General features: G+C 38.5%; 2 protein-coding genes and 1 long non-coding RNA gene across 3 annotated transcripts; 2 read left to right on the forward strand and 1 right to left on the reverse strand.

The window, feature by feature from the left end:
* The first annotated feature begins 45 nt into the window (after positions 1 to 45).
* On the forward strand, positions 46 to 17572 carry LOC146485106 (uncharacterized). The gene is made up of 13 exons (XM_085104034.1): positions 46 to 222; positions 317 to 681; positions 2446 to 2614; positions 3126 to 3205; positions 4407 to 4645; positions 5540 to 5700; positions 6280 to 6382; positions 7210 to 7255; positions 7525 to 7616; positions 8038 to 8223; positions 8396 to 8500; positions 10911 to 11280; positions 13309 to 17572. Exons 2-13 carry the CDS (start codon positions 351 to 353, stop codon positions 15903 to 15905), a joined length of 4479 nt encoding a protein of 1492 aa, XP_084960160.1. The 5' UTR covers positions 46 to 222; positions 317 to 350; the 3' UTR covers positions 15906 to 17572.
* Positions 16578 to 18587, reverse strand: LOC146485107 (uncharacterized). Its single transcript, XR_014863501.1, has 2 exons — positions 17653 to 18587; positions 16578 to 17606 (listed from the first exon to the last, which is right to left on the reverse strand). It is a non-coding gene; the product is annotated as an uncharacterized LOC146485107 (long non-coding RNA).
* A 1337-nt stretch (positions 18588 to 19924) lies between these two features.
* Positions 19925 to 23723, forward strand: LOC146485108 (transmembrane emp24 domain-containing protein 1-like). The gene is made up of 3 exons (XM_085104076.1): positions 19925 to 20303; positions 22097 to 22375; positions 23403 to 23723. Exons 1-3 carry the CDS (start codon positions 20121 to 20123, stop codon positions 23622 to 23624), a joined length of 684 nt encoding a protein of 227 aa, XP_084960202.1. The 5' UTR covers positions 19925 to 20120; the 3' UTR covers positions 23625 to 23723.

The raw sequence follows: 23723 nt of genomic DNA on the forward strand, positions 1-23723 counted from the left end.
AGTCAAAGTTAATTTTCGCTTTTTGTTTTGTGCTCGAGTGAATAAGAAACCGTTTTATCAGTTTGCGCCGTCGAAATGGTGACAAATGTTGTTATAATGGAGTAAGGCGGCTGTTTGCTCGCTTGAAATTTGAAAACTTTTTCTTTGAAGCGTGGTTTTGAGATTTTCTTGCTACTGAGTCGGCGCGCGGTCTTTGTTCAGTGACTGCGCATCAACAATGCGGTGAGGGAAATTGGCATGGTTTAGTTTGGTTTTCATACTCGTCTTTGTGAAGAAACTTGCCAACCAGTGCCTTTTTTAACGAATCATTGGACAGCTTCGGAGCTTAGCCAAGGGCTTCAAAGCTCAGAATGGAAAGTTCTGCGATGGAGACGGACGAAGTTGTGGTTGAAAATCCAGTCGAGCCAGAAGTTGCAAAGCCGGACGAAATCGCGCCGGTTGAAGTTGGCGAAACTCGTGCTCAAACGCCGGAAGTAGAAAAATCGCCGGATCAACAAGTGAACCCGCTCGATGTTACGAAGCTTACTTACGAAGTTCAGCAGGGATACCGTGTCTTTGTGGAACTGTCGGCCGATGCTTACAAAAATGTGACTTGGCCATTTTTAGAGCCAGTGGACGCCGAAGCACTTGGTTTATGGGACTATCACGAAAGAATCAAGGAACCCATGAGTTTTCATCAGAGTTAGTGAAGCTTTTAATTAAATTATCTATTATTAAACTTTCTTTTAAATTAGCTGCTTTGAATTCGCCATTTCAAAGCTTAAATTTTTCGACGTATTCCCGATAAGTGGTTTTGACCTTTACAATGCGACTACGTGCACCTATAAATTCGGAACTTTAACAAATCTTGGTTTTGACATCTAAGGCAAGCTTATGTACTAAATACGCTTGCTTAGATCTTTTTTCGTGTCACCGCTCTTTTAACAAATTTTCACATTTTCGGTTATGTAAGTTTTCTCTTCACATAGTTCCGTCAATAAGAGTTGCTTTCATTTCCCCGCAAAAAACCCCAAAAACCAAACATGGTATTTTTTAAAAGATATAACTTGTATGTCATGTCAGCGAGTTTTTTAGACTTCCCTGCGGCCTTCGTGGAAGTAGTTTGTTCTGTTGATAAAAGTGTATTTCCCTATTTTTTGCTTTGATACCTCTTTCTATCTGGAAAATTTTGAATTTCATGTAAGGATATTGGATTTGTAAGAATATCATTTTGACTAAATGAGTCAAAGCTGCATCAGTAAGTCTGCTTCTTATGAATTTTTTTTCCTGAAATACACATAAAGTAACAAGGGAATCCCCATAAACAATTTGATTATTTTTACCATACTTACTGATTTGAAAAGGGGACAGGTTGGGGTTTTTTTTTATTATTTGAATTAACTCTAATTAGACAGTTTTCTTAAAATTGGCATTTTTCTAACATCTTTAATCTGGTAAATAATAACAAAATTTCCCCTAAATCATTTGAAACAAGCAAGACCAGGGAGAAGAACTTGACCATATACATGTATAATACATGAGTCTGGAATTTGAATTTGCGAGACACGCTGTAATGTTGAAACTGATTCCTTACATATCATTGACATGGTTTACAGCGTATACAGGTGTAAGACAGAAATTTTTATTTGCTTGGTTTCTTCTCGCATGAAAATCTAAACAAAAAAAGTCCTATTAAGTTTTCTTTGTCAGGTTGTTGATGTATAAAAAAGTGAAATTTTACCTCCTGTTGGGATACAATACTGCACAGGAAGGGAAACCGGGGATAGGATCACTAGTTTCACATTTTCTCTGTTCCTCAGTTGTTTTTCATGTGCGGATCAGGAAGAAAGTTGTGTGGACGAAATTATGACTTGGAATGTTGAATGCTCACAGCTAAACAACTGAGGAATAGAGAAATCATGAAAGTAGTGATCCTGTATTAATGTCACAGCTATCTCCAGTCTCCCATCTCAAATGTATGTGAGAAAAATTTTGCCATATCCACTTAAGCAGTGTTCCAGATAAGCTCAAAAACTGGCTTCCTGACTGGTAAACTTGAGAAGATTTAGAGAGAACCAGAGTATATTATTGACCCCTCAAAATTCTTCATTGACTCCCTGAATTTGAAAGTTATCTGGAACACTGCTTAAGACAGTTCACATGCAGATGAACTGTGTATTTCATCTTTCAAGCTTTCTATTTCAGGCCTTACTATCACTGATTTTACTTTGAGCACCTGTGTACCACATTGTCCGCTCATCAGTGCTCAGTTCTCAGTTCCTTACCAAGTTTTTTTTTGTTTTCTTTCATGTTGCCCTAGCGATTGCAACGTTCATAAAATTCCTTGTGATATATTGTTTTCATTTTTCTAATGAAATTTTCTTGCTTGCTCTTTTTGTGGTTGTTTTCTCTAGTCTGTTTAGGTACATAACACTAAATAATATTTGTTATGCTTTTTCTTTTCAGTTGGTTGTAAATTTAACAACTACAAGTACAACAGCATTACGGAAGTCATCGCAGACATCCGTCTTATTCTTGAAAATTGTTATCGCTATAATGGATCAAGCCACTGGATCTCCAAACTTGGCCACAAAATGGAGAAAATATTGGAGCAGAAGCTAGCTTTGTTGAACAGGTAAATTTCAGATACAAACATATTAAATACATTCAACGTACTTCTCTCTTCTCAGTAGTCTTCACAGCGGACCTCCTAAACTTGGTAATCTTTTAACCAGAAAGGTCATATTTTGATGATAAAAGGCAACTTGTAAACATACTGGTCATAGGGTCACTTACTGTACATTATGCTTATCTGTGATCAGACCCAATTTCATTGTCACTCAAATGTTCTCTGGTGTCGATAGTTTGCTACATGTAAAATTTGGCTCCAAGTTGAAGTCTCACAAAAACCTATCCGTCTTGTCCAGTGAAAGTTTGGCTGGTTGAACTCACAATGTCATAATTTGGAAATAAGGTCTGTAGTTCTAAAAGCTTTTGACTGGTTCACAAACTTTGCATTTACATGCACTAGTACTGGGGAAAAGCTCAAGAAAGCTAGACGTTCTCAATATTGGTAGAGCTCAGCGATAAATAATTATTGTTTGTTAGTCTTATCCCCTAAATGCAAGCTTTTGATTGTTTTATAGGTCCCTCAGAGACAAAGTGAGTCTAGAGGCAACCATGGCACTAAAGAGTGACTTCATATCAGCAGTCATTACAGGGGAGGGTAAGCCATAAACAATATGTATTACAACAACAACAGCAGAGGGCCAAGTCATATCATCTTAATTTAAGGAGGTTCACAGCAGTTTTCCTGGACTTGGGTGAAAGTTTTGAAATTACAATCCCTCATAGAAGATAAACTCGGATCTCCTTCATACTACATCATCATTTCAACAAAAGGTCAAAGTTAATTTTTTTTCATCGGTTTCCAAGCAACAACTGTTATCATAGCAATGGTAGTGCATACTGTAACCTCTCATTTTAAACATTGTTGAAATTTAGTCTGACACTTTATGACAAACTAGACAACTTGCAGGTGAAATTAGAAAAAAATTCTGTAAGAGCGTTTTCAAGTAAATGATGAATCAATTTTTATGAGGTGATTTTTTTATTCCTGCATTTTATACCAATATCTCTGGCAAAATAAAACTTGACACTTTCTCTTAAATTCTGTTAAAAGGTCTTTCCTCATAGCAAAACATTCTAAAATGTAAATTGAGCTTCATGGGTGTCTCTGATTTTAAGATATTTATGTTTCGAGGTATCTTTAAAATGCCCCCACAGATATTTCTGTTAAATTACAAGCGGTTAGAGTAGGAATTCTTTTCAATATTCCTGCAAGTTTTAGGCTTAAGAACCGAAACCGATGTTAGACAAGAAGGCTGAATCTAGGACAAGTCTCAGTCGTTATTTGTTTTCTCTGAACAAGAGTTTTGTTTTGTTTGTCCGGGTCTATTTCATTGTTATTCACTTGCTGTGAATATATCTGGTTACGTGAAGTTGTGCAAAACGTAAACTTTACATCAATGTATGCTCCTGCTTCTTTAATCTTTAATCTTAATTGTGATTTTAATCTTTTCTCTTTAATCTTTAATCTTTGATCTTCAATTCTCGAGTCTTCCATTGTAAATTTTACATTTTGCACTACTTCACATTATTATAAATATTCAAAGCATGTCACGAATAGCAGCAAAAGCAGTCTGATTTACATCAGACTAAACCTTCTTCACCTCCTTTCAACAAACTAAAACAACCTATTTCATTCTTGCTTGTTTGGAATTCTCAGAAAAAAAAAATTCATGCTATTCCAGGGTGTGGAAATTACAGGGAATTCAATCATAGGGTTTTCCTCAATACCAATCTATGCATTCCTGTTACAACCAATAGATTAAATTACATCATGTTTTTCCTCTATGTGTTACTAGGGACTGGTCGTCGACGAAATGCTCCTCGTAACTCATACAACAAGATGATCAATGGAGAAGACTCCTCCTCTTTACTTGCACATCTAAAGATCCAAGAGGACATAGAAGAGCGTGAACGTCGCCGGATTCGGGAGAAAGAAAAGAAGGAAGCTAATCTGGTTCTGCTTCAGGATTTAGCGGAATGGGAAGAGAAAGAGCTTGGAGCTGACATTGTCAAACAACTGCACTCCATGTGGGAGGTAAGGGTTTAATTTGAAAAGGTTCTTTTAGAACTTGAGAGTTAGTGCATATTAGTAGACTAAGTGTTATTAGTATATACAGTAGTGTAGTGTAGTATGTAGTAGTAATTTTATTATTAGTATTTACCTTTAATAGTTTTAGAGTCACATTTTTAAGTTGTAACACAACCCTACAGGTAAGCTATTGCTTTGAGTTCTCATCATGTATAAATAAAAGTTATGGTATGGTATCTGAATTTAAACCCTATGTTTTTTGGATGGGGTGTCTAATATACATGTATGTATTTCCATGAATTTCATCAAGACTTTAAACGGTTGAGCAAAAGTTTAGAGCCACTGGGGAAGATAGTTAATTTGGATATGGTCTTGAAGTTGGTAAAGGTTTTTTTCAAGTAGCTGGGCAAAGTCATATTTACAGACATTCAATTTGTCCAGTGTCCAGCTCTTAATGAAACCCCTGATACTGGCCAGTAGATTTAAAGGAGAGTAGGTTTGGCCCATGGGTATTATTTCAATGCTAAGTCACATCTCCCAATCACTCTTTGATGCAGTTCCCCTTTCATGATTCTGAAGCATTTGAACTTATGAGAAATGTATTATTTAGTGAGTGACCCAGGCATACTCAGAAAAAGGAAATCCAAGACAGTGCTCCTATCAGAAGTTGAAGCTACAGTGTAAGACCTTCTGATTACTTGTCCGGATGCTTTACCACTGAGCTACAGGAGACTCGTGGGAGCTATTAAAAAGGCCATTTAACTAGGTTCTTGGATAAAAGATCCTGCATACTGCTAGGATTTGAATGTCAATGTGTTTGTCTTTTTTAATTACAGTATTCTGGCCTTCTCTCTTGTTAGTGCTAACTCTAAAATCTCCCTTACTTTATCCTCTCCACAGATTCCTTCACTGGCTGGCTTGTTATTTCTTTTAAAAGACTTGCTCTACATCCAAGACCTGAGCATCACTGAGCTTGAACTTGGTTTTGTTTATGCCAACAAGTCCTCATTACTGGCCAGAATATTCACTGCTCTCTTACTTACTCCACATCAGAGAAAGAGGTAAAAAATCACTTTTCTACTGGTAACAAAAGGTCCCATGAGTCAACAATATGAGATTGTGCATAACTGTCAATTTAGACTATGCTCAAATGCCGGTACCAAACTTTCACAGAACTGATAGAGAAGGGGGTAACTTTCTAAAGAAACGGTTGTGCTACATTGGTGGGGAGTGGAAATGAATGTTTGGTTTTATCAAATAGAGTTGATAACTAAAGCAAAGGTAATTTGCACACTGTAAAGAGATTGGAGCATTCACCCTTCCTCTGTACTCAAATCTCTTTACAGTGGCCAAATTATCTTAAGTTATCAACTCTGTTGATAAAATTAAACTTTCATTTCACAGAAATGAACTGTTTGTACAGCCTGTATTAGGTGTCCTAAATTGTTTGTTTGCTTTTTTTTCCTTTTCTTTTTTTTTTCTTTTATTTATTTATTTATTTATTTATTTTTTGTTCTGGTGTTATTATTAATTACTCTTACAAGAACACTGGAAAGACAATTTCTTCACTGTTGGTAATATCATTTCTTTATTAATAAACTGTTTGGTTTATTATTAATAATAATTTTTTTTCTGGCCAGCTTGTTCAAGAAACCCCCAATGAAATTCAAAGTCTGGGAATCCAAGTTATGTGACAGAATGAGCATTTGGTTTAAAGCTACTGAGAAGGATGGGCAGGAATTGGTAAGAAAGAAACCTTCCAGACATTGTCAGTGATGAATGGAGAATTTCTATATTACTGTAGCTGACCAAAGTCAAAGAGGCAGTAAAATTTGTTTCTGTCAATTTTAAAGCTCTCAAATCATAGAGGAATTGAAAGTGGAAAGGCTCCCACACAGCAGATTTTTGAGTGTTTTAGGAAAGTAATACTAACAGTGCCCCTGGAGAAAAGCCTTGGGATGGTTGTTCAGTTAACTTTCATACAAGGAGACTCCACCCAGAAGTTCTCACCCTTTCCTTTCCACGCAACAACTTTACAGAAAGTTATTTCTTTCACATACCCCTTTCTTATACTGTACATCAAGGATAGCCAACAGGAAAATAAATAACTGTACCACCTCATAATGCCAGGTAAAACCAGGTTTTCACTAGCGATGCAGGCACAGGTGCAAGCTTAGCAAAAGCGCAAGCATAAGTTAGAGTGCTTATTTCGCTGTCAAAATGGGCTCAATGCAAACATAAGCAAAAGCACAAATATGTAAGGACCGAAATTTTTCCTTTTCTTGTGCTTGTGCTTGCGTCAGTTTTGTTTCCACTTGACTTAAAGCTCTTGTGCTTGTGCTTGTGCTTGCGCCTGTGTTTGTGTCGCTTGTGAAAACCAGGCTTAATCAACAGTAATACTCTGTAAGTAATGATTATGGACAATAGCTTGAATGTGCACAAACAACGTCCCCAAAATTTGCGGTATGCACTTGAAAGTAGCGTGAAGAGTTGTCATGTGATTAAAGTCTGAGTTTGGTTTGGTAGGCACAGTACAAGTGATCAGATTGTTCCATCTTTTATTTTTGTAGACTTGTCATCAGTATGGCTTAGACATGGCTTTATTTGAGGTTTTGGGTGAGTTGAGTTGCTTTAAATTGTTTCATTTTAATAGAAGATTATGCATATGATTATATAGCTTATTAACTGATTTTGGTTTGGAAACAATTTGTCCGTAATAATACTCTAGTAAGTTGATAAATTTTACACTAGTTGGCTTTTGGCTGGGACTCTCCTGGACAGTAATAATATTGATTCTTGCAGCATGATTCCTTCAAGTTTCTCTCCCTGAAAAAATGAATGATGTCAGTGTAGAACCTTTGCCATAGTTCTATTAATTTTTACAGGTGAAGTGAATCCTCTTTTGGAAAAGTCCTACATGGATCTAACCCTTCATCAACGAGTATGGATTCTCAAATGTGTTTGTGACAACAGCCTGGTAAGTGACATTGTTTCCATAGAACGGTTGATAGGGCTCAGCATGAAAAGTGTGCAGTGCCAATTAAATTTAGAATCTCCTTGTAAACAAATGAGCTTTAGTTCAGCATACACACTGCATGGTTATCATGTGAGATCTGTTTGTGATATGTAACCTGTTGCTTTGCTGTATTGAAGCTTACTTGGAGAAATTTGGATTCTAAGAGCTTATAATTTGCTCTTTTCCCTTCAAGCCATTCAAGGAGACCAACCCTGCCTGGAACCACTGACTCTCTGATTGAAAATCCAATTGAACATCCAGTGTGTTGTTACCTACACACAACTGCATGTCTTTACAATGTACAGCAGAACAAGACTTCATCTCATTGAATATTCATTTTATTAATTAGTAATAGTGTATTCTTCTTTCACATTCACATCAGGTCAGGGACTATGATTTCCGTGAACATCTTTCCACCATTGCTGCAACTGAACAAAGGGAACTGGTTTTGGGAAATGACGCCGATAGCTGGTCCTATCTGTACTTTCCTATCTTTTCGGCTACCGATTTGCGCATTTACAAGCAGTGTCCTTTGGAGGTTCCAACATTAAGCAAAAGAAAGAAAAAGGTATGTTTGTGTACTGGTAGCATACGTGTTAACACCATGCACACAATAAAATCTTAATACATTGATGCAAGCCATTCATCATGTCTTACATATGAAGCTATGTCTCTATGCACATACAAAAACATTACAGGGAAAAAAAGGCTAAATTATACAGCTTTTTCTTTGCATTCAGGTGGCCCCACCCCCACCCCCTCCTCCAGCCGTGGTGAAAGCAAAAGTGACTCCAGCAAGGCCTGTCACACCCACTCAATCCCGGAGAAATACAAGACTTAGAAAGGTAAGAGAGACATCACAATTCGGTGGCCTAGAAATCACCCAACTCCTTAGTAGGAGACTTTCCATGAGATGCAGCTTCAATTCTTGCAGAGTTTTATAAAAAGAACTTTTACGAAAAGAGAACTGCTAAGCCATAATATGATGTCAGTGCTCTTCATCTGCCGAAGTAGCCAGGGTTCTCACTCATTAATTAATTAATTTATTTATTTTATTTATTTTATTTAACAATTTGCCATAAGAGAGGTGAAAGAACAGTAGGACTCACAGTCCCTTTCCTGGTTCTCCTGTCCAAACCACCCCAATGAAAAAGACCTTACCCACCCAGCCCTGTTTTATAAACAAGTATTTAGAAATACAAAAAAATAGAAAGCAATATATCTAGTAGATAGACTACAAAGGTCGGGCAAATGCAGGAAAAATATGATTATGTATATATATTCCTGACAAAGGCAGATAGAAAATAGAACATATATGTTATGTACGAACTTATCTGTCATAAGCGTTGCCATAATCATTGAGTACAGCAACGCTTAGGACAAATAAGTTTGTATGATCTTTTGTTGTCACCATCAAAAACAGTTTCTGAGCGCAGATGGAAAAATAACTTAAGTTTGCACAAATTTACAGACTGGCAGGTTTTTATATCATAAGGTACATAGTTCCACATTAATTATTGCAATATATTATATTAAAGAAACAGTTTGTGAAACTTATTAGTTTTAGTTACAAGTTTGGGTGTCATGATAGCCTCTGGCCTGTATTGACAGCCCTGTTCTGCAGCCAAATCCCAATATTTCAGATCTAGGGTATCTGTAAGAGGAACCTCCTGTATTTAAAGTAACACTGAACAAATTTGTGGAAGATGGCTTAATTGTTAATTTATCACTGAACAAATTTGTGGAAGATGGCTTAATTGTTAATTTATCTTCTATAAGTTTGTCCAGTGTTACATAGCTTCATTCATCACTGTCTGAGTGTTTGTTTACATTCCCTGCACATTGAGCTCATTAAATTGAAAGGTTTATTGTTTCCCTTTACGGTTTGAGTTATTGCTACGGACAGAACAGTAGTTAAAGGTTAAGTTGCACTATGAGTTTAAGTGGCACACACAGCCAGGGCTTAACCTGGGTTTCTGTAGCATGCAGCAACTAGGAGTATTGTCAACCCCCCTAGAGGGGATGCTAGTCCATCACAGGGTTATCCCTCAATGGTGAAGGGAGGCAATGTGAAGCAAAGTTCCTCATCTAGGGAATCAATGCAGCAATGAAGAGACAAACCTACAATCCTGGCCAAAATGTTCAGGATGGAGGCTTTGGTGGGCCGAGTAGACATGGTTCCATTCCCCACCCCCCCTCCCTGCAATGTTGATGAACAAAGAGGAATCTACGCCACCTGTGTGGCAACATTGAATATAGGGTGGGGGGATTACATCAATGAATGACATACAGCAAAGATGTTGATTCAGTAGAGGCAAAGTTTAGTGGGAAAAACATTCAAAAACAGCCAAGTGTCCCTAACTCACTTGGCCAGGATTGTAGCCTCAAACCACCGATCATCTGATCCAAAGTCCAACGTGCTAACCACTACACCTTGCCTCCACATGGACAGAACCATAATACCATAAAACTCTCAATTTACACCCTTTGTTGGAGAGGGAGTTTTAATTATTATGAGAGGGAGTTACACATTTCCAAATTTATTGAAACAATAAGTTTACACTAACAGTCCATGATCAGCTTATATTCAGGAAATTGTGTTTCTTATTGTTAGTGGGATTTTAGCATCTGAGATTTGGAGGGGGCTCATAATTATTATTTGGGATAATTTTGCAGTAAAAAATAAAATTACGTTTATGGTAAAGTAGAGTTAACTATTTAGCTCATTGTAGATTGGTACATGTACATTTTTATCAGAACATTGCTGTCCATGCCAACGAGCAGCTTAACCTAATACCTTCTGATCACGATGAAGAACTGGTATTATACTGTTTTTTTGTTGTTGTTTTTTTTCCAACAAGAGCTCCTTTGTGTTAAGCAACACACAGACTGTGTACATAACATGACTTTGTTTAGCCTTTGGCTGAACAAGACTGTTTTTTTTTGTTGTTCCATAATTTATTGATATTAAGTAATTCCTTTATCAGCTATAGTTGAGTTGTGTTTCTTTGCTGTTGCCTTTGTATGCACACATACCATTGTGTCTTAAAGCAGCTTGCTTCACATTAGTTTTGTCACCCTTATTTCATGCCAGGGTGCACCCAATCAACTAGTTCTATTAACTGCCAAAGACTGGGTGACTGTCTTGTGTATTTTACATAAGCAATAAAGTCGTTAATTATGTTTAGTGCTGTTAGGAACTACTGTAGTCAAGAAATTCTACTGAACGCTTTAAATTTCTTCATGATTGTGTAGCTAAGAAATACCACACCATCACCTGAACCAGAGACCACTACTCCTCCGACACCACCACCTGCTGAAGAACAAGACCCACCAGAGCCAAAGAACACAATTGCTGAAGGCTTTGAACTTGTTGCATATGATGTTGAAACCCTCAAAAAGCTTTGTGAGAAATTTGATGAGCCTTCCCCTCCCCCAAAGAAACGTGGAAGGAAGCCCAAACCCCCTCCCCCAAGGAAGCGATGTGAAGTTGAAATGCATCAAACTCTGTTAGCCTTGCTTGAGGAGTTGGAGAAGTACGAGATGTCATTCAGCAAGCTGCTGAGCAAGGCAAAGATTAAGATCATGAAGGAGAGTCAAGAACCTGAACCAGAGGATGAGCCAGGTAAGAGTGATCAACTTTTAACTTGTTCATATCGTATTTTATACTAGAAATATGTGACTCACAAAACCTCACGAAGCTAGGGCTGGGTGGAAAGCCCTCTTTACTGGTATTGTAGCATCAAATGAGGAGATTAAAAGGTTTCTGAACATGCAGGCAACCATTTTGATGAGCATGGTGTTTTCGTAGTTCCACAGGTTAGTTTGTGGTTGAAATCTATTTCTGACACTAGGAAATGTACAACGGGCGCGGCGTGCAGCGCTGTCGTGTTCGAAGAACTTATTTCTCACGGAAAATTATTTTACCGCGGCCACAAAACGTGTAATTTCTTCAATGCAATCTTTCCCAAAAAAAGATTTCTGGAAGAAAGGGAAAAGATTCTGCAGAGATATTTCCATCCAGTGAATATTGATGAATGTTGCAGTTGAAATTTGATCCGGCAATGAAAGCGAAACTTTCCCAATGTATGCAAATTTTGCTCCAATAAAGTGTGCCTGACGCTAGTCTGTCTCAACCTGTTACTGCCTAGCAACCTTATCTTTGTCTAACGTCATTCATACTTTGTCTTTCACTGTTGCCAGGCAACACGACGGACATCTTCAACGAAATATATATACATACATACAGTCAACTCTCTCGTAAGCGACCACCCTTGGTGCATGACAAAGTGGTCGCTTACGGGAGGTGGTTGCTTACGGGAAAGATCAACAAACTAAGCCCAATACTGGATTGATTAATTAATTACATAAAAATATTACCTTAGCAGCTAAAATTAGGCAAATAGAAACTAATTTATTTGATTTTTTCAAATCTATTCATTCTTCTGATGAAACTGTATAACATGGTTCATGCTTCATTTTGGAACAAATCACTGTAACAATTCCCGTTTACCTACAGATCTAATTATAGCCATCTTCTCTGTCTGTAAACTGTCGTTATCTGTCAGCAGTCTGGGGAAGCGTCATCAAAATTAACTATTGTCACTTTTGAGTAATGTTTTACAAGTGATCATACGTGATTATGTTGGGTGGTCGCTTACCGGAAACAGAAAACAAAAGAATATGTGTAATTTCTGGCCTTAAAAGTGGTCGCGGTCCCTTAAGATATTTGAGTGGTGGTCGCTTACGAGAGAGCTCTTGAAACAGTATTTAACTGAGAAACAAAACGGTTGTTTACGAGGTGGTCGCTTACGGGAGGTGGTCGCTCACGAGAAGTGGTCGCTATGAGAGAGTTGACTGTATATATATATATAAAATAATATATTTTTCACTCGCATTCGCGCGGCTTAGTTCGGCTCGGCCCGACAAATTTATTAACCTCGCTTCGCGAGGAATTAGAAATATTTAGAATATGTAAAGCAAATGGCAGAAATGACCATGTGACCATGTTTAGCCTACATTTGTTGCTCGGCATTTTCAGTTTCTTAGTAAAATTGAGTAGTTTTGCGTTAAAATCAAAGGCCAGAATTATTCTGTACTATTCTCATCTAGGTACTCATTTATTCAAGAAAAGATAAAATATACAAATCTCATGTGTGTCGTAAACATGATTCTAAACTCTCTCTGTTGTCAAGCAGGCAGGTGATAAGAATCAAGAAAACCACCAAATGAATAAATTTATTGTCTTGTGGTACAAAGATCTAACTTAAGAAACGGTCAATCAGAGGAAAAGAAAAGAAATAAACAAAATAAACAAGCAATGTATTTTATTCAGTTCTGTAATTGAGACATTATTTTTCAATAAGAATATACCAGAAAAGTTAGAATTCTAAGGTTACATTGATCAAACATTTCTATTATGTTCTCACAGGTGCATTATATCCCAAATTGGCACAAAAAAAATTGGATACAGAGATGCAGCTTGTCTACAAGCTTTCTTATTACTTTCACTCGGCACAGATCAATTCCTATTGATTTACAAAGTGCAGAAAAACTGATATAAGAAAATCTGTTAACTTTTAAGTTCACTAATTTTGGTTATTTGGTTGGGAGAGTGTTCACATTCAGTGGCTTTTAAATTTATATTCTACAGAAGAGATCATTCCTACAGAAGAAGGAGAAGAGTGGGGCAGTGAAGAAAGCATTGGAGATGAAATCGAAGATGCTGGTGCTAAGAACATGTCAAGTGATGAAGATTTTGTTCTAGAAGATGAAGAGGGAAGAGCAGGCAAAACACCAACACCCATTGAAACAAAGGAAGACAGTGAGCCTGGCGAGAATAAGATAAACACAGGAACAGCAATTGTGTTTCCACAAAAAAGAAAAGCTGATGAAGCAAATGACGATGAGGAAAGTAAACAGCCTGCAGCAAGTGCACATATTGAGAATAACAATGATCCGTGCTCCATCTCCATTCAAACAGCTCCCCTGAAATTGAAGAAGAAGCGAAAGAAGTTGACACCAGTTACAGATGTCAAAACCAGTTGCATCAGCCATGTGCCAGCAGGTTTGCAGACGGTCAAAGCAATTAAAGTAGCTAGTGTATCAGCATGTACTTCTGTTTCCTCTGTGAACACAAACACAGCTGCTGGTGGTTGTATTAAATCTGTGGCATCTGGTGGAGGTTTTGTAAGGGGATCTCAGGCTTCCACTAATGTCACACAAACAAACACAAGCTCTGTGAGGATACATTCCAAACTCCCAGTCATCTTGAACAAATCAAGCTTGTCCACAGTGGCTAAGCCCAGTGCATCAGTAGCACTGCCAACATCTCATATCCAAAGCGTCACCACAGCTTCTGCCATCACAGCTTCTAAAAATATAACATCAGCAGCTACCAACATTAAGAATCTTTCATCAACAGCTACCACCATTTCCTCTCCAAGTCTCCAATCCCAAGCTCATTTGACTGCGACAGTACCAGGTATTGGAAAGGTGATGTTTGTGACAAGCACTGGAGTACCATTACAAGTCTTGCAGGCGGTGCCTGTGTCGCAGCAGCCTTTGATTCAAGGAAAGACTGTTGTTTTGGGAAATTCCGTCAGATCATCTCCTTTATGTGTTGTCTCTTCATCTTCATCTCATTCAACTACAACCAAGGTGTCGCAGCAGTCTTTAGTTCAAGGAAAGACTTTGAGCAGTGCTTTGCCCAAAAGCACTAATGTGTCATCTTCAGTATTTGTTTTGTCATCACCTTCATCGCTCTCATCACCAGCTGGAGTGACAGGTCCAGTGCAAGTCTTGAAAGCAGTGCCCACGTCACAGAAGCCTTTGGTTCAAAGTAAAGTTGTGAACACTGCCGCATCAGGAAGCACTAGTGGCTCATCTCAAGTGCCCTTGGTCTCTTCAACCTCATCACCCTCAACAGCAGCTGCATCAGTGCTTCCTAGCTCTTCACTTCCTGTTAAATCAACCACATCTGGATCTCAGCTGCCAAGCTCACCCGTTCATAAAGTTGTCATTTCTGCAACACCCACAAATGTGGCTAATATATTGTCAACTGCTAAGCAAGCCAGTCATGTTGCTACCACAAGTGCATCATCACTCAACCCCTCTGTTATTTTAGTGCAGCGTCCAGGAACAGGAGGAGTTTTGCCATTAGCAGTCAAGGGAGGGACCATGGTCTTGCCTACCCCATCTGCCTCACAACAGGTGGTTGTTCTCGGACCTTCAAATGCACTGGCATCTTCTACCACCCCTGGAACAGGTATTTCTGTTTTGGGAAATACAAAGATTTCACAGACTGGACATGGGCATAAAGTAATTTTGTCCCCAAGCACCAATCCAACGGGGCAGAGCTTGCCACAATTGAAGCCAAAGACTACTTCCATTGCCACTGGCATCAAGCCATTTGTACAGGTGGCAATGTCTCCGATAGGAACCAAACCATCTGAACCTAAAACGACTGCTGTAGCTTTGGGAAACAAACCACTCACCACAACAACAGTGACAGCCTTGCCGACAGCCAAAGCATCAACTACTACAGTGACTTTGGGAAGCAATTCAACAGTGTTGATGGCAAGCACTGCTGAGGCAAAGCCCACATGTACAACTTCACTTGCAGATAGTGCAAAAGTTGCTATGAGAGCAACAACATCTTCAGAGATTACAACTCCTAACAAACAGCCCACTAATGTGGAATCACATCATGTATGCAACACTGTAGTGCTTCATTCAGTTACAAAAACTCTGACATCACTGTATGATACAGTAAAGGTGGAAGACAAACAAAAACTTTTAGCATTGTCACCAGACACAGACTTGAAGCAAACCAAACTGATAAAATGTGAGGAGCCTTTGTTATCTTCAAAGACAATACCCTTGGACGAGAGCTGTGATTCAGGAAAGTTAGCTGGGAATGGCATTGAGAATGAAGACAGTATAGGTTCAAAGGAAAAAGAACAAGATGACAAAAATTGTTCTGAACTTTTACTGGATTTAACATGTTATGAGACAAGTGTTAGTGACTCAGCAGGGTGTGAGGAGAGTGACGACTCTGCCCCGAATGGACTGCACCAAGATGTGAAAAAATCACCACTCACTGAAACAGATGTTAAACTATGCAATGGAGTTGCTTGTCTTGTGACTCACATCAACAGTGGTGAAGAAAAAAAACTTGATTCTGTGGAACAGAACCAAGCTGCAGTGGCTAACCAAACCTGCAATGGTGATGCAGTAATTGAAAATTGAGCAAGAGTTACGGTCGTGGTTCTTTTGCCTTATCTTTCCACTGTTAGTTGTAGGTGTGACAAATCTACAGGAGACTGGCTTGCTTTTTCTTGGTTCAATTTCAAGGTGTGCCAAATGGTCCCTTGAAAAATCCAGATTCTTGCGAAATTTTGGCAGTCCTAGAATCTTAAATTTCGTAGGGCCCTTTTGTCCAAAGCCCGATTAAGCTAATCCTGGATTAATGTAAACTTTGGTGGAATTTTAATCATTAATGAGTAAGGATGCTTCCAAAAGGTGTTTGTCCCTTAGTTTTTGACTCATACTTTTCTTTATTAAAATTAGCTTTTAAAATCATCTTTAACCTCTGTTAACTATTAATCGGGGATTAGGTGTAATCAGCTTTTGAACAACTGGACCCTGGTCTCAGTTTCTCATTTTCTGAGTTTGCCAGCTTATATTTACAGTGACTGTATTAGGCTGAAGTTTATACAGTCTCAATCTTGGGTTTTACAGTGCGACGTGTCTTGCCGTGGCCACCCAACAAACTTTTTTTTCAAGTTAGCCAATTAGGATACATGAATTTGATTAACAGTCACGCCTCCTTGCAAAGTCCAACAGGCAAGTGACGCAACAACAAATTATTGAAAACATGTTTGGTATTTTATGAACAAGGAGGAAGATATCCTGATTGGCTAACTTGTAAAAAAAGTTTGTTGGGTGGCCACAGTAAGGCGCGTGGCACTGTAAAATCCAGGTCTCTGATCCAGATAAATTTACAAACACATCTTTTTTCCCTGGAGTGGGGTGGATGGGGCCTTATCTACTCTTACGTTAACTTACCTACTCCCTTCAGAAAAGGCCCCGTCCATACTAAGTCAGATTAGAAGAGCACTGTTCAAATTCATCTTGGTTAGTGTGGACATGGGAGGTCTCAGATTCATCTTGGCACCCCTATTTATTCTTCCTTTAAACACGGACCTGCACTGTAAAAGGAACCTTGTCCTGGCCAAGCCATCAGTCATTTCGTTGTAGACACTGAGCTGTGAATTTCGCAGAGTCTGTGCGGCAAGATACAATAGAATATTGACAGAATAAGAAAATAATTTGAAATTTTTATGCGTATTTGTCCTCCTTAATAAAGCTAGAGATTTGCTAATTTGTTTTTGTGGCTCAATTGCAATATATTTTGTTCAAATATTCTTTTAAAAGCTTAGGTTGTTTTTTCAAGACATATTTGGCTTTATTTCTTGAAATACTAATTCCACAACGTTTACTTCCTACTTTCTCACTATGTCGACCATTCCTAATATGACATTGAAGCAGTGACTGTGTGACAGAGGTGGGAGGAGCTATCCCTTTTATAGTGCAGGTCCTTGCTTAACTTTCTTGGCCCTCGGAAGATGTTTATTTAATAGTAGGCATTGTAAACAGGGCTCAAACATTTTGAGTGGGCCATTTTCTTCCTTTGAGCTGTTCAATCTTATTTTGTGGAATGCCTTGCATCCTAGACTTAAAAGCCATTTTCTGTTGTCAATAACCTCAAGGGAGGGGCAAGTAAGTTTGTCTCATACACTTCATGTAGCTTCCCTCAGAGGAGTCCCCTCAGTGTTAATTTTGTGCCAGGCTCACTGTTTGGTATCTTACTTTAAAAGTGAAGAAGGTGCAAAAATGGCAAAGCAAGAAGAGAAGGCGATTAAGGGAGGGAGGGCTGGATAGGACCTGCTGGAGTTCCGTTAGGGGGGGGGGGGGCGTCAGGTATAACATTAACAGGAGAGAAATGAAGGATTTGGGGGCTAAACATTTGTGATTTTGATATTTATTTTATCCAGGGTTTTGGGGCATTTGCTATCTGTTCAAAGCTTGTAGTAGATGGTAGGATGAAAAAGAGGCAAGATGCAATACAGTAAACACCCACATTTAAGAACCTACTTTTTTTTCAAGGTCAGCCTGAATAAGTCTTCATATATTTATTCTAAGGTTCTTATATAACAGGTGTCTAAAATGACGAATTCAGCCTGGAGGTTCTTAATCCACTTCTCCTTTTTTGCGGATGTTTACTGTACTTGTTAATTTTTCCGAGTATTTTATTGTGAATGTTTCTGAATTGATGGCCAATCATTTGGGGTAAGTCTGCATAGTATGGCAGAACTTGATGAGATCTTGCGCATGCAGAGACATTTTCTGAAAACTCACACATGCACTTGCCTTACTTCTGCAGACTCGGTTTAGGTGGTTTATTTTTTTTTTAATTCTTGTTTTATTTTGAGTACTTTAATCCCACTCCTTCTGTGTCCCCAATCCCCTATACCAAGTGGTCTTCATACTTTCCCACTCAGTAACTATAACAGTCTTTTATAAAATTTTCAAATGTTACTGGCCCGATAGTTTAGCACATGAAAAATTTATTACGACTTGAAAGGTCACATGAGATACCATATTGCTACTGAGTTTACTTGCATGCTGGACTGATATATTGTTCATGCAAGGCCGAGTTCCTCAAGGAAGTTTTGAATAAAAGTGTTGTGTGGGAACATAACAGTATGCTGATTTTCTGTTGCTCCAGTTTTCTTTAGAAATAAATGCTCATTGGTTCTTCTAGTCAAATGTAGTTAATCACCTTGTATGTTGCACTGCATGCATCAGTTTGCTCACTGAGTAGCCCCTTCCAGGCTCTCGGTATACCGCGGGAGACGCGAAGGAGCAGGCGAGAGGAATGAAAATGCTCAAGGTCCATATCCTTACTTTTTCATATACCATTTAGTGACAGGAAAGGTAACCTTTTCATATACCATACCTTCCACAGGAAATGGTAATCTTTTCACACAACTACAGTAGAAATACTCTACCTACCCTATTCTACATATCTACTCGTGAAATCCCTACCCTTTCTTATACCTCCATCCTAAAACAAGGTATCGCATTATGATTTTGGGCGGAGCCCCCCTGAATTGGCCAATATATAGGGAGTACTCGACCCTCCCCCCTCCAAGCTTTGAAGGCATTTTCGCTCTCCGTGCCAGTAACCGGCTTCCCAGGACCATTCTTCAGAAAAAAAGAAGAAAAGGCACAGTAATGCATGCGAAACAAAATTCTAGGAATAAAATAAGAAATTTCTTCTTCTCCATTTTTGCTTTTTCTGTTCTTCCTACCGTTGTTTCCTTCTTCATAACTTTTTTCTTATTTCAAAGTTTATAGTGAATTTTCTAACCCTTAACCTGGATTAGGATTTCAGAATACTCGGCACTCTTGTAATGGGAGATGTCTACTGTCCCTGTAGTCCGGCCAATTTATCAGATTCAACCACAGCAACAATGCATAATGATGATAATGCTGAACGAAAATTAATTGAACCAGTAGCCTAAGAAAACAGAAGACAAACAGAAAACAGATTACCATTTTTTTTTTTCTTCAGTTGCTATTTTTTGTGTCTCCTTCCCCGCCCTCCCCGTCACGGTTTGTTGTTGTAGTTGTGGTTGATGATAATGATGACGATGATGATGATGATGATGATGATGATGATGATGATGATGATGATGATGATGATGATGATGATGATGTAACGATAGCAGCCATTTCTCTTGACATTATACGGTGATGTGGGTAGTCTCACGTTCACTTGGCCTTACTTGCTTATGAATGACGTCAGGAGCTCCTGTCGAGGTATGGCATCTACAGATCGGAAAGCGAACCAAATTTATGACTCGGGGAGGGAGAGGAGATAAAAGCTGACAGGAAACGCCTGCAACTGAGCCCACAAGTTTTAACAAAATTTTTGGAAAGCCCGTTCGTCCACGACCGAGAGGGAATGGATTTCCTCCTCCCTTCCACTTTCTTTTTCTTGTCAGTTTGTTTTTGTTTTGTTTTGTTTGTTTGTTTGTTTGATTGTATCTTTTATCCCGTGAAGACCAACCTCGTTCCCAGGGCTTTTCCCTGGGAACGAGGTTGCGTGAAGACTTCCTTTGACCCGTCATGTCACGCACTACGTGACGAGCTAAAAGGGGCCAGTGTTACCCGCGAAAAGTATCGGGTATGCAGAGGATCTTGGGAAGGATGTTATCGTCTCGGAAAGGGACACGTACATGGTTGTTATTGATTGCGGTATTATGCAGAATGTGAAATTAGTTTCGACGGTATAAAGACCGCTGTGCGTTGCTGAAACACCTACTAATTATTTTTTTACTTCGAGAGTTTTTTTTAGATAAGTTAAGCAACTTTTGTTCGTGTTTTTCCCGCACCATGCGATCGCCACACAAGTTCGCCCTGCTCGTATTTGTACCGTGGCTGGCACCGTGGCTCGTTTTGCTGCCAAATCCGTCCTGTGCGATGACGAATGGCTTTACTACAGTGGTCGAAGCTGGAAAAGTAAACTGCTTTTATGACAACGTCGATTCCAACAAAACTTTGGAGATAGAATACCAGGTAGGATGCCATTTCAGCTGTTTATATACTTAGTCTACAACTTATTTGCTTGTTAAGTATAAAAATATTTATTCGCAATTCACAGTCTGCTGTAAATAAGTCTTAAAATGTTTTGAAGAGAGTAGAAACTGATAGTAATTTACTCTACTCCTCAAACGTTTCACGTATATACAATTTCGGCCGCCGAGATTTCTTATTATCTAAAACTTATAAACAGTGATTCGTTTGAGTTAAGCTTATAAGTCATATAGCTTTTTAGAAGTCTTACTGGCTATTGTATGTAAGCTTAATTTTTAGAACTCAAATAAGCTCAAGAATAAGAATAAGCTTATATGATTTTGGTTCAAAATGCTAAGCAACTGCCAGCTCGGTGAACAATTTCATTCACACTGCATATTACATGTAATAGTGTAGGCGATAATCACTTCTCTACTCTGTAAGTGATGTAAGCTCTGTATATAATTAGCCCCCTCTAAATAAATACTAGAAATTACGTGACTCGCAAAGCTGTGGACAGTTCATTAGAAGTGATGTTGTCTTTTGTCTTTGCTCTGTGGTTTCCTGATGTCTCCTTCTTCGCTGGTTGCGCTGAGTTTTGTTGTTTAACCTCCCTTGGCAAATCCGTCTTGTCCCTTGTGCATCCTCCTGTGGTTCATTTACATCACAGTTTGGTCGTGTTTTACTAATAGTAAACATTTTTCACTGCTCGATGATTAAACATGTTCAGCCCTCAATGAATAAACATGAGTTGCATCTGACACCAGCCTGTCTTCCAACCTGTTGTTGCCTAGCAACCTTCCTTTTGTCTGACGTCATTCGAACTTTGTTTGCACTGTTGCCAGGCAACAGCACGGACACCTTCAACGGTATATATATATCAATATACTTTCGCTCAAATTCGCGTGGCTTAGCTCCGCTCGGGCCTTCGACCCGACAAATTTATTAACCTCACTACACTCGGGCCTTCGACCCTCCCTTTGCGAGGAATTAAATTTGTTTCTACTTAAATTTTGGCATGTATGGGAATTCACTCACTTGTTGAGAACTCAAGCCTTTTAATCCCCATAGCTTGGTTTATACTAGCAACAGAACTGCAAGGTCACACAAATGCCAAAAGAACTTATATCGATGTTACTGGTGTAAACAATACAATGTAACAGCTTGCAAAGAAGGAAAAAAAGACCGTGACCATAGCAGTAAAACGAAAAGCTGATTTTTTTGCCTGGTCATATTGTGTTTTTAACATTTACACAAACCATTCAGAAATTTTGGTTGTAAGTCAAAGCGGTAACAACATTTCTTGAAATTTGATCCAGAATTTTCAGGCTACATGTGCATTCAGAAATACAGCGGAACCCCATTCATATGAACACCTTTGGGCCATGAAAATGTAGTCATACTTTCGGGGTCATTTATCATGGGACATTGGTAAATTCCTACCGTTTGTAATTTTTTATAATTTTCATCACCTATCGGAAAGAATCAGGTGACATCATTATTTCATAGAAGGCAACATTTCCAGGGGGGGGGGTGCTACTTTCTTAACATAATGAGATACAAATGATGCCAAACCAATATTATCTTACTGAAGTGCATTTTCACATACTTAGCCAAGTTACACGTAAATTGTCTCAATTCTGATTGGTTCATTGCTCCTTTTATAAATCTTGTGTTGTTGTGAATGGGCTTTCATGTAACCTTTCCCTTGGCAATTCAATCTTTTATTTCAACTGAAGCAATTTTGTGATTCTTGTAGCAGTTTGGGATTAATCTGCATTCATCTTGGCTTGCAGGTTATTGAAGGAGGTGGAGAAATGGACATAACCTTTCGAGTAACATCTCCTCGTGGATTAATTCTTGTGAATGATGAAAAGAGAACTGATGAAGTTCATACAGTTACTACACCCCATAGTGGCGTTTATTCATTCTGTTTTGATAATTCATTCAGTACGCTGGCCGAGAAAATAGTATATGTGGACTTAGACCTTTCAAATACTGATGAAGAAAGCTGGGTGAAGACACTAGGGGACTCTGACTTAGAGGATAAGGATTTGCAAATTGACAGCATAAGGGTACGTATTTTAAATTAAGTCATAGGGGATCTCAGCTGTTGAACTGGGTACACTGAGCAGTTTTCAATCATGCATCATGAAACCAAAACCAAAGTTTACTTTTGCCAGTGACAGCAGCTGCAACAATACAATCACTCATAGCAAATACAAGTAACAGGCACCAGCTGCGGCCAAATGTGTGCAAGCAAGTCATTTTTCTTTTAATCCTAATTAGTTGAGAAAAGAATTGGCACAAGTGTAAATAGGAATTCATGTAAACCAAGCACAGTGCACACTAAGACCAAAGCAAATGCAAATTACAAATTCGATACCTGATTGAAAATTTCTCTGACTGGTTTATTAACAGATGACTAGATTAAAAATTCTCACTTTTACTATGACTCACTTATTCACTTCTTTCTCAGTCAATTGCTTACTCTCTCTCACCCATCACTCACTCACCATAGTTCTTTTGCAAAACATTCCCCGCAGCTTAGTTTTCAGTAAAATTGAAGAATGGCTCCCCCAACAAATTTGTTGGTTGACTGTTGGTGAACTGTCAGCCTTACAAATAATCAATACAATGCTTTGTGAGCTGCATTAGGTACCATACCTCTCACATAATCACAACAATGCTGACAACATCCTTCTGATAGATCTGTGTGTTAAAGGAGGAATATCCTTCAAGTTATTTATTCATTATTATAATACCAACCCATATATCACAGGAGACAACAATCAATGATAGTTTTAACTTTTAAGATAATGAAATGTCACCAACTACTTGCCAACAAGTCACACACAGGTAACCGACAAGTCATCAACAGTTTAACAACTGTCGCCCAAACTGGTTGGTCAATACTTGATTTAGGATAAGGTTAAACTGTCATTTGTCTGTTGGCAAACTTTTGTCAGCCAACTGTTGGTCATTTGTCAGCTAACAGGTGTATTGGGGAGATGTTCTTGGATTTTACCTATTTTTCCACTTTTGCCATCATTTTAAAGGAAATTTCATGGCTTAACTTTGTCTTCTTTTCATTTCTGACAGAATACACTTGATAATATCAGAGAGATGCTTGAGAAAGCCCAGCATTACCAGAACTACTTGACGAAAAAGAATTTTAAAAACCACTTTGTTGTCACAAGAAGTGGAAGCCGTGTGTTCTGGTGGTCACTTATACAAAGTATTGCTCTCATTGGAGTGGGTATATGTCAAGTTTTAATAGTGAAGAATTTCTTTGGAACAGGTAGTACTAATCAAAAAATTTGAGCAGTTTGTTGTTTGCAAGCTGCTGTTATCATCATTGACATATCTGAACTGCTCATTTTTGACTGTTTTATAATTAAATATGCTGTTATTACTCTGTTA

Source organism: Pavona decussata, unplaced genomic scaffold (assembly GCF_977016875.1).
Source record: "Pavona decussata unplaced genomic scaffold, jaPavDecu1.1 SCAFFOLD_28, whole genome shotgun sequence".
Classification (NCBI taxonomy): domain Eukaryota; kingdom Metazoa; phylum Cnidaria; class Anthozoa; order Scleractinia; family Agariciidae; genus Pavona; species Pavona decussata.

What these genes read in the sequence shown, in the direction of transcription:
- LOC146485106 (XM_085104034.1), top strand. Translation starts at nt 351, where the DNA reads ATGGAAAGTTCTGCGATGGAGACGGACGAAGTTGTGGTTGAAAATCCA. An exon ending in AAGCTAGCTTTGTTGAACAG is followed by an intron (nt 2,615 to 3,125) that starts GTAAATTTCAGA and finishes ATTGTTTTATAG; the next exon opens with GTCCCTCAGAGACAAAGTGA. An exon ending in GAAATACAAGACTTAGAAAG is followed by an intron (nt 8,501 to 10,910) that starts GTAAGAGAGACA and finishes ATGATTGTGTAG; the next exon opens with CTAAGAAATACCACACCATC.
- LOC146485108 (XM_085104076.1), top strand. Translation starts at nt 20,121, where the DNA reads ATGCGATCGCCACACAAGTTCGCCCTGCTCGTATTTGTACCGTGGCTG. An exon ending in CTTTGGAGATAGAATACCAG is followed by an intron (nt 20,304 to 22,096) that starts GTAGGATGCCAT and finishes CTTGGCTTGCAG; the next exon opens with GTTATTGAAGGAGGTGGAGA. An exon ending in TGCAAATTGACAGCATAAGG is followed by an intron (nt 22,376 to 23,402) that starts GTACGTATTTTA and finishes CATTTCTGACAG; the next exon opens with AATACACTTGATAATATCAG.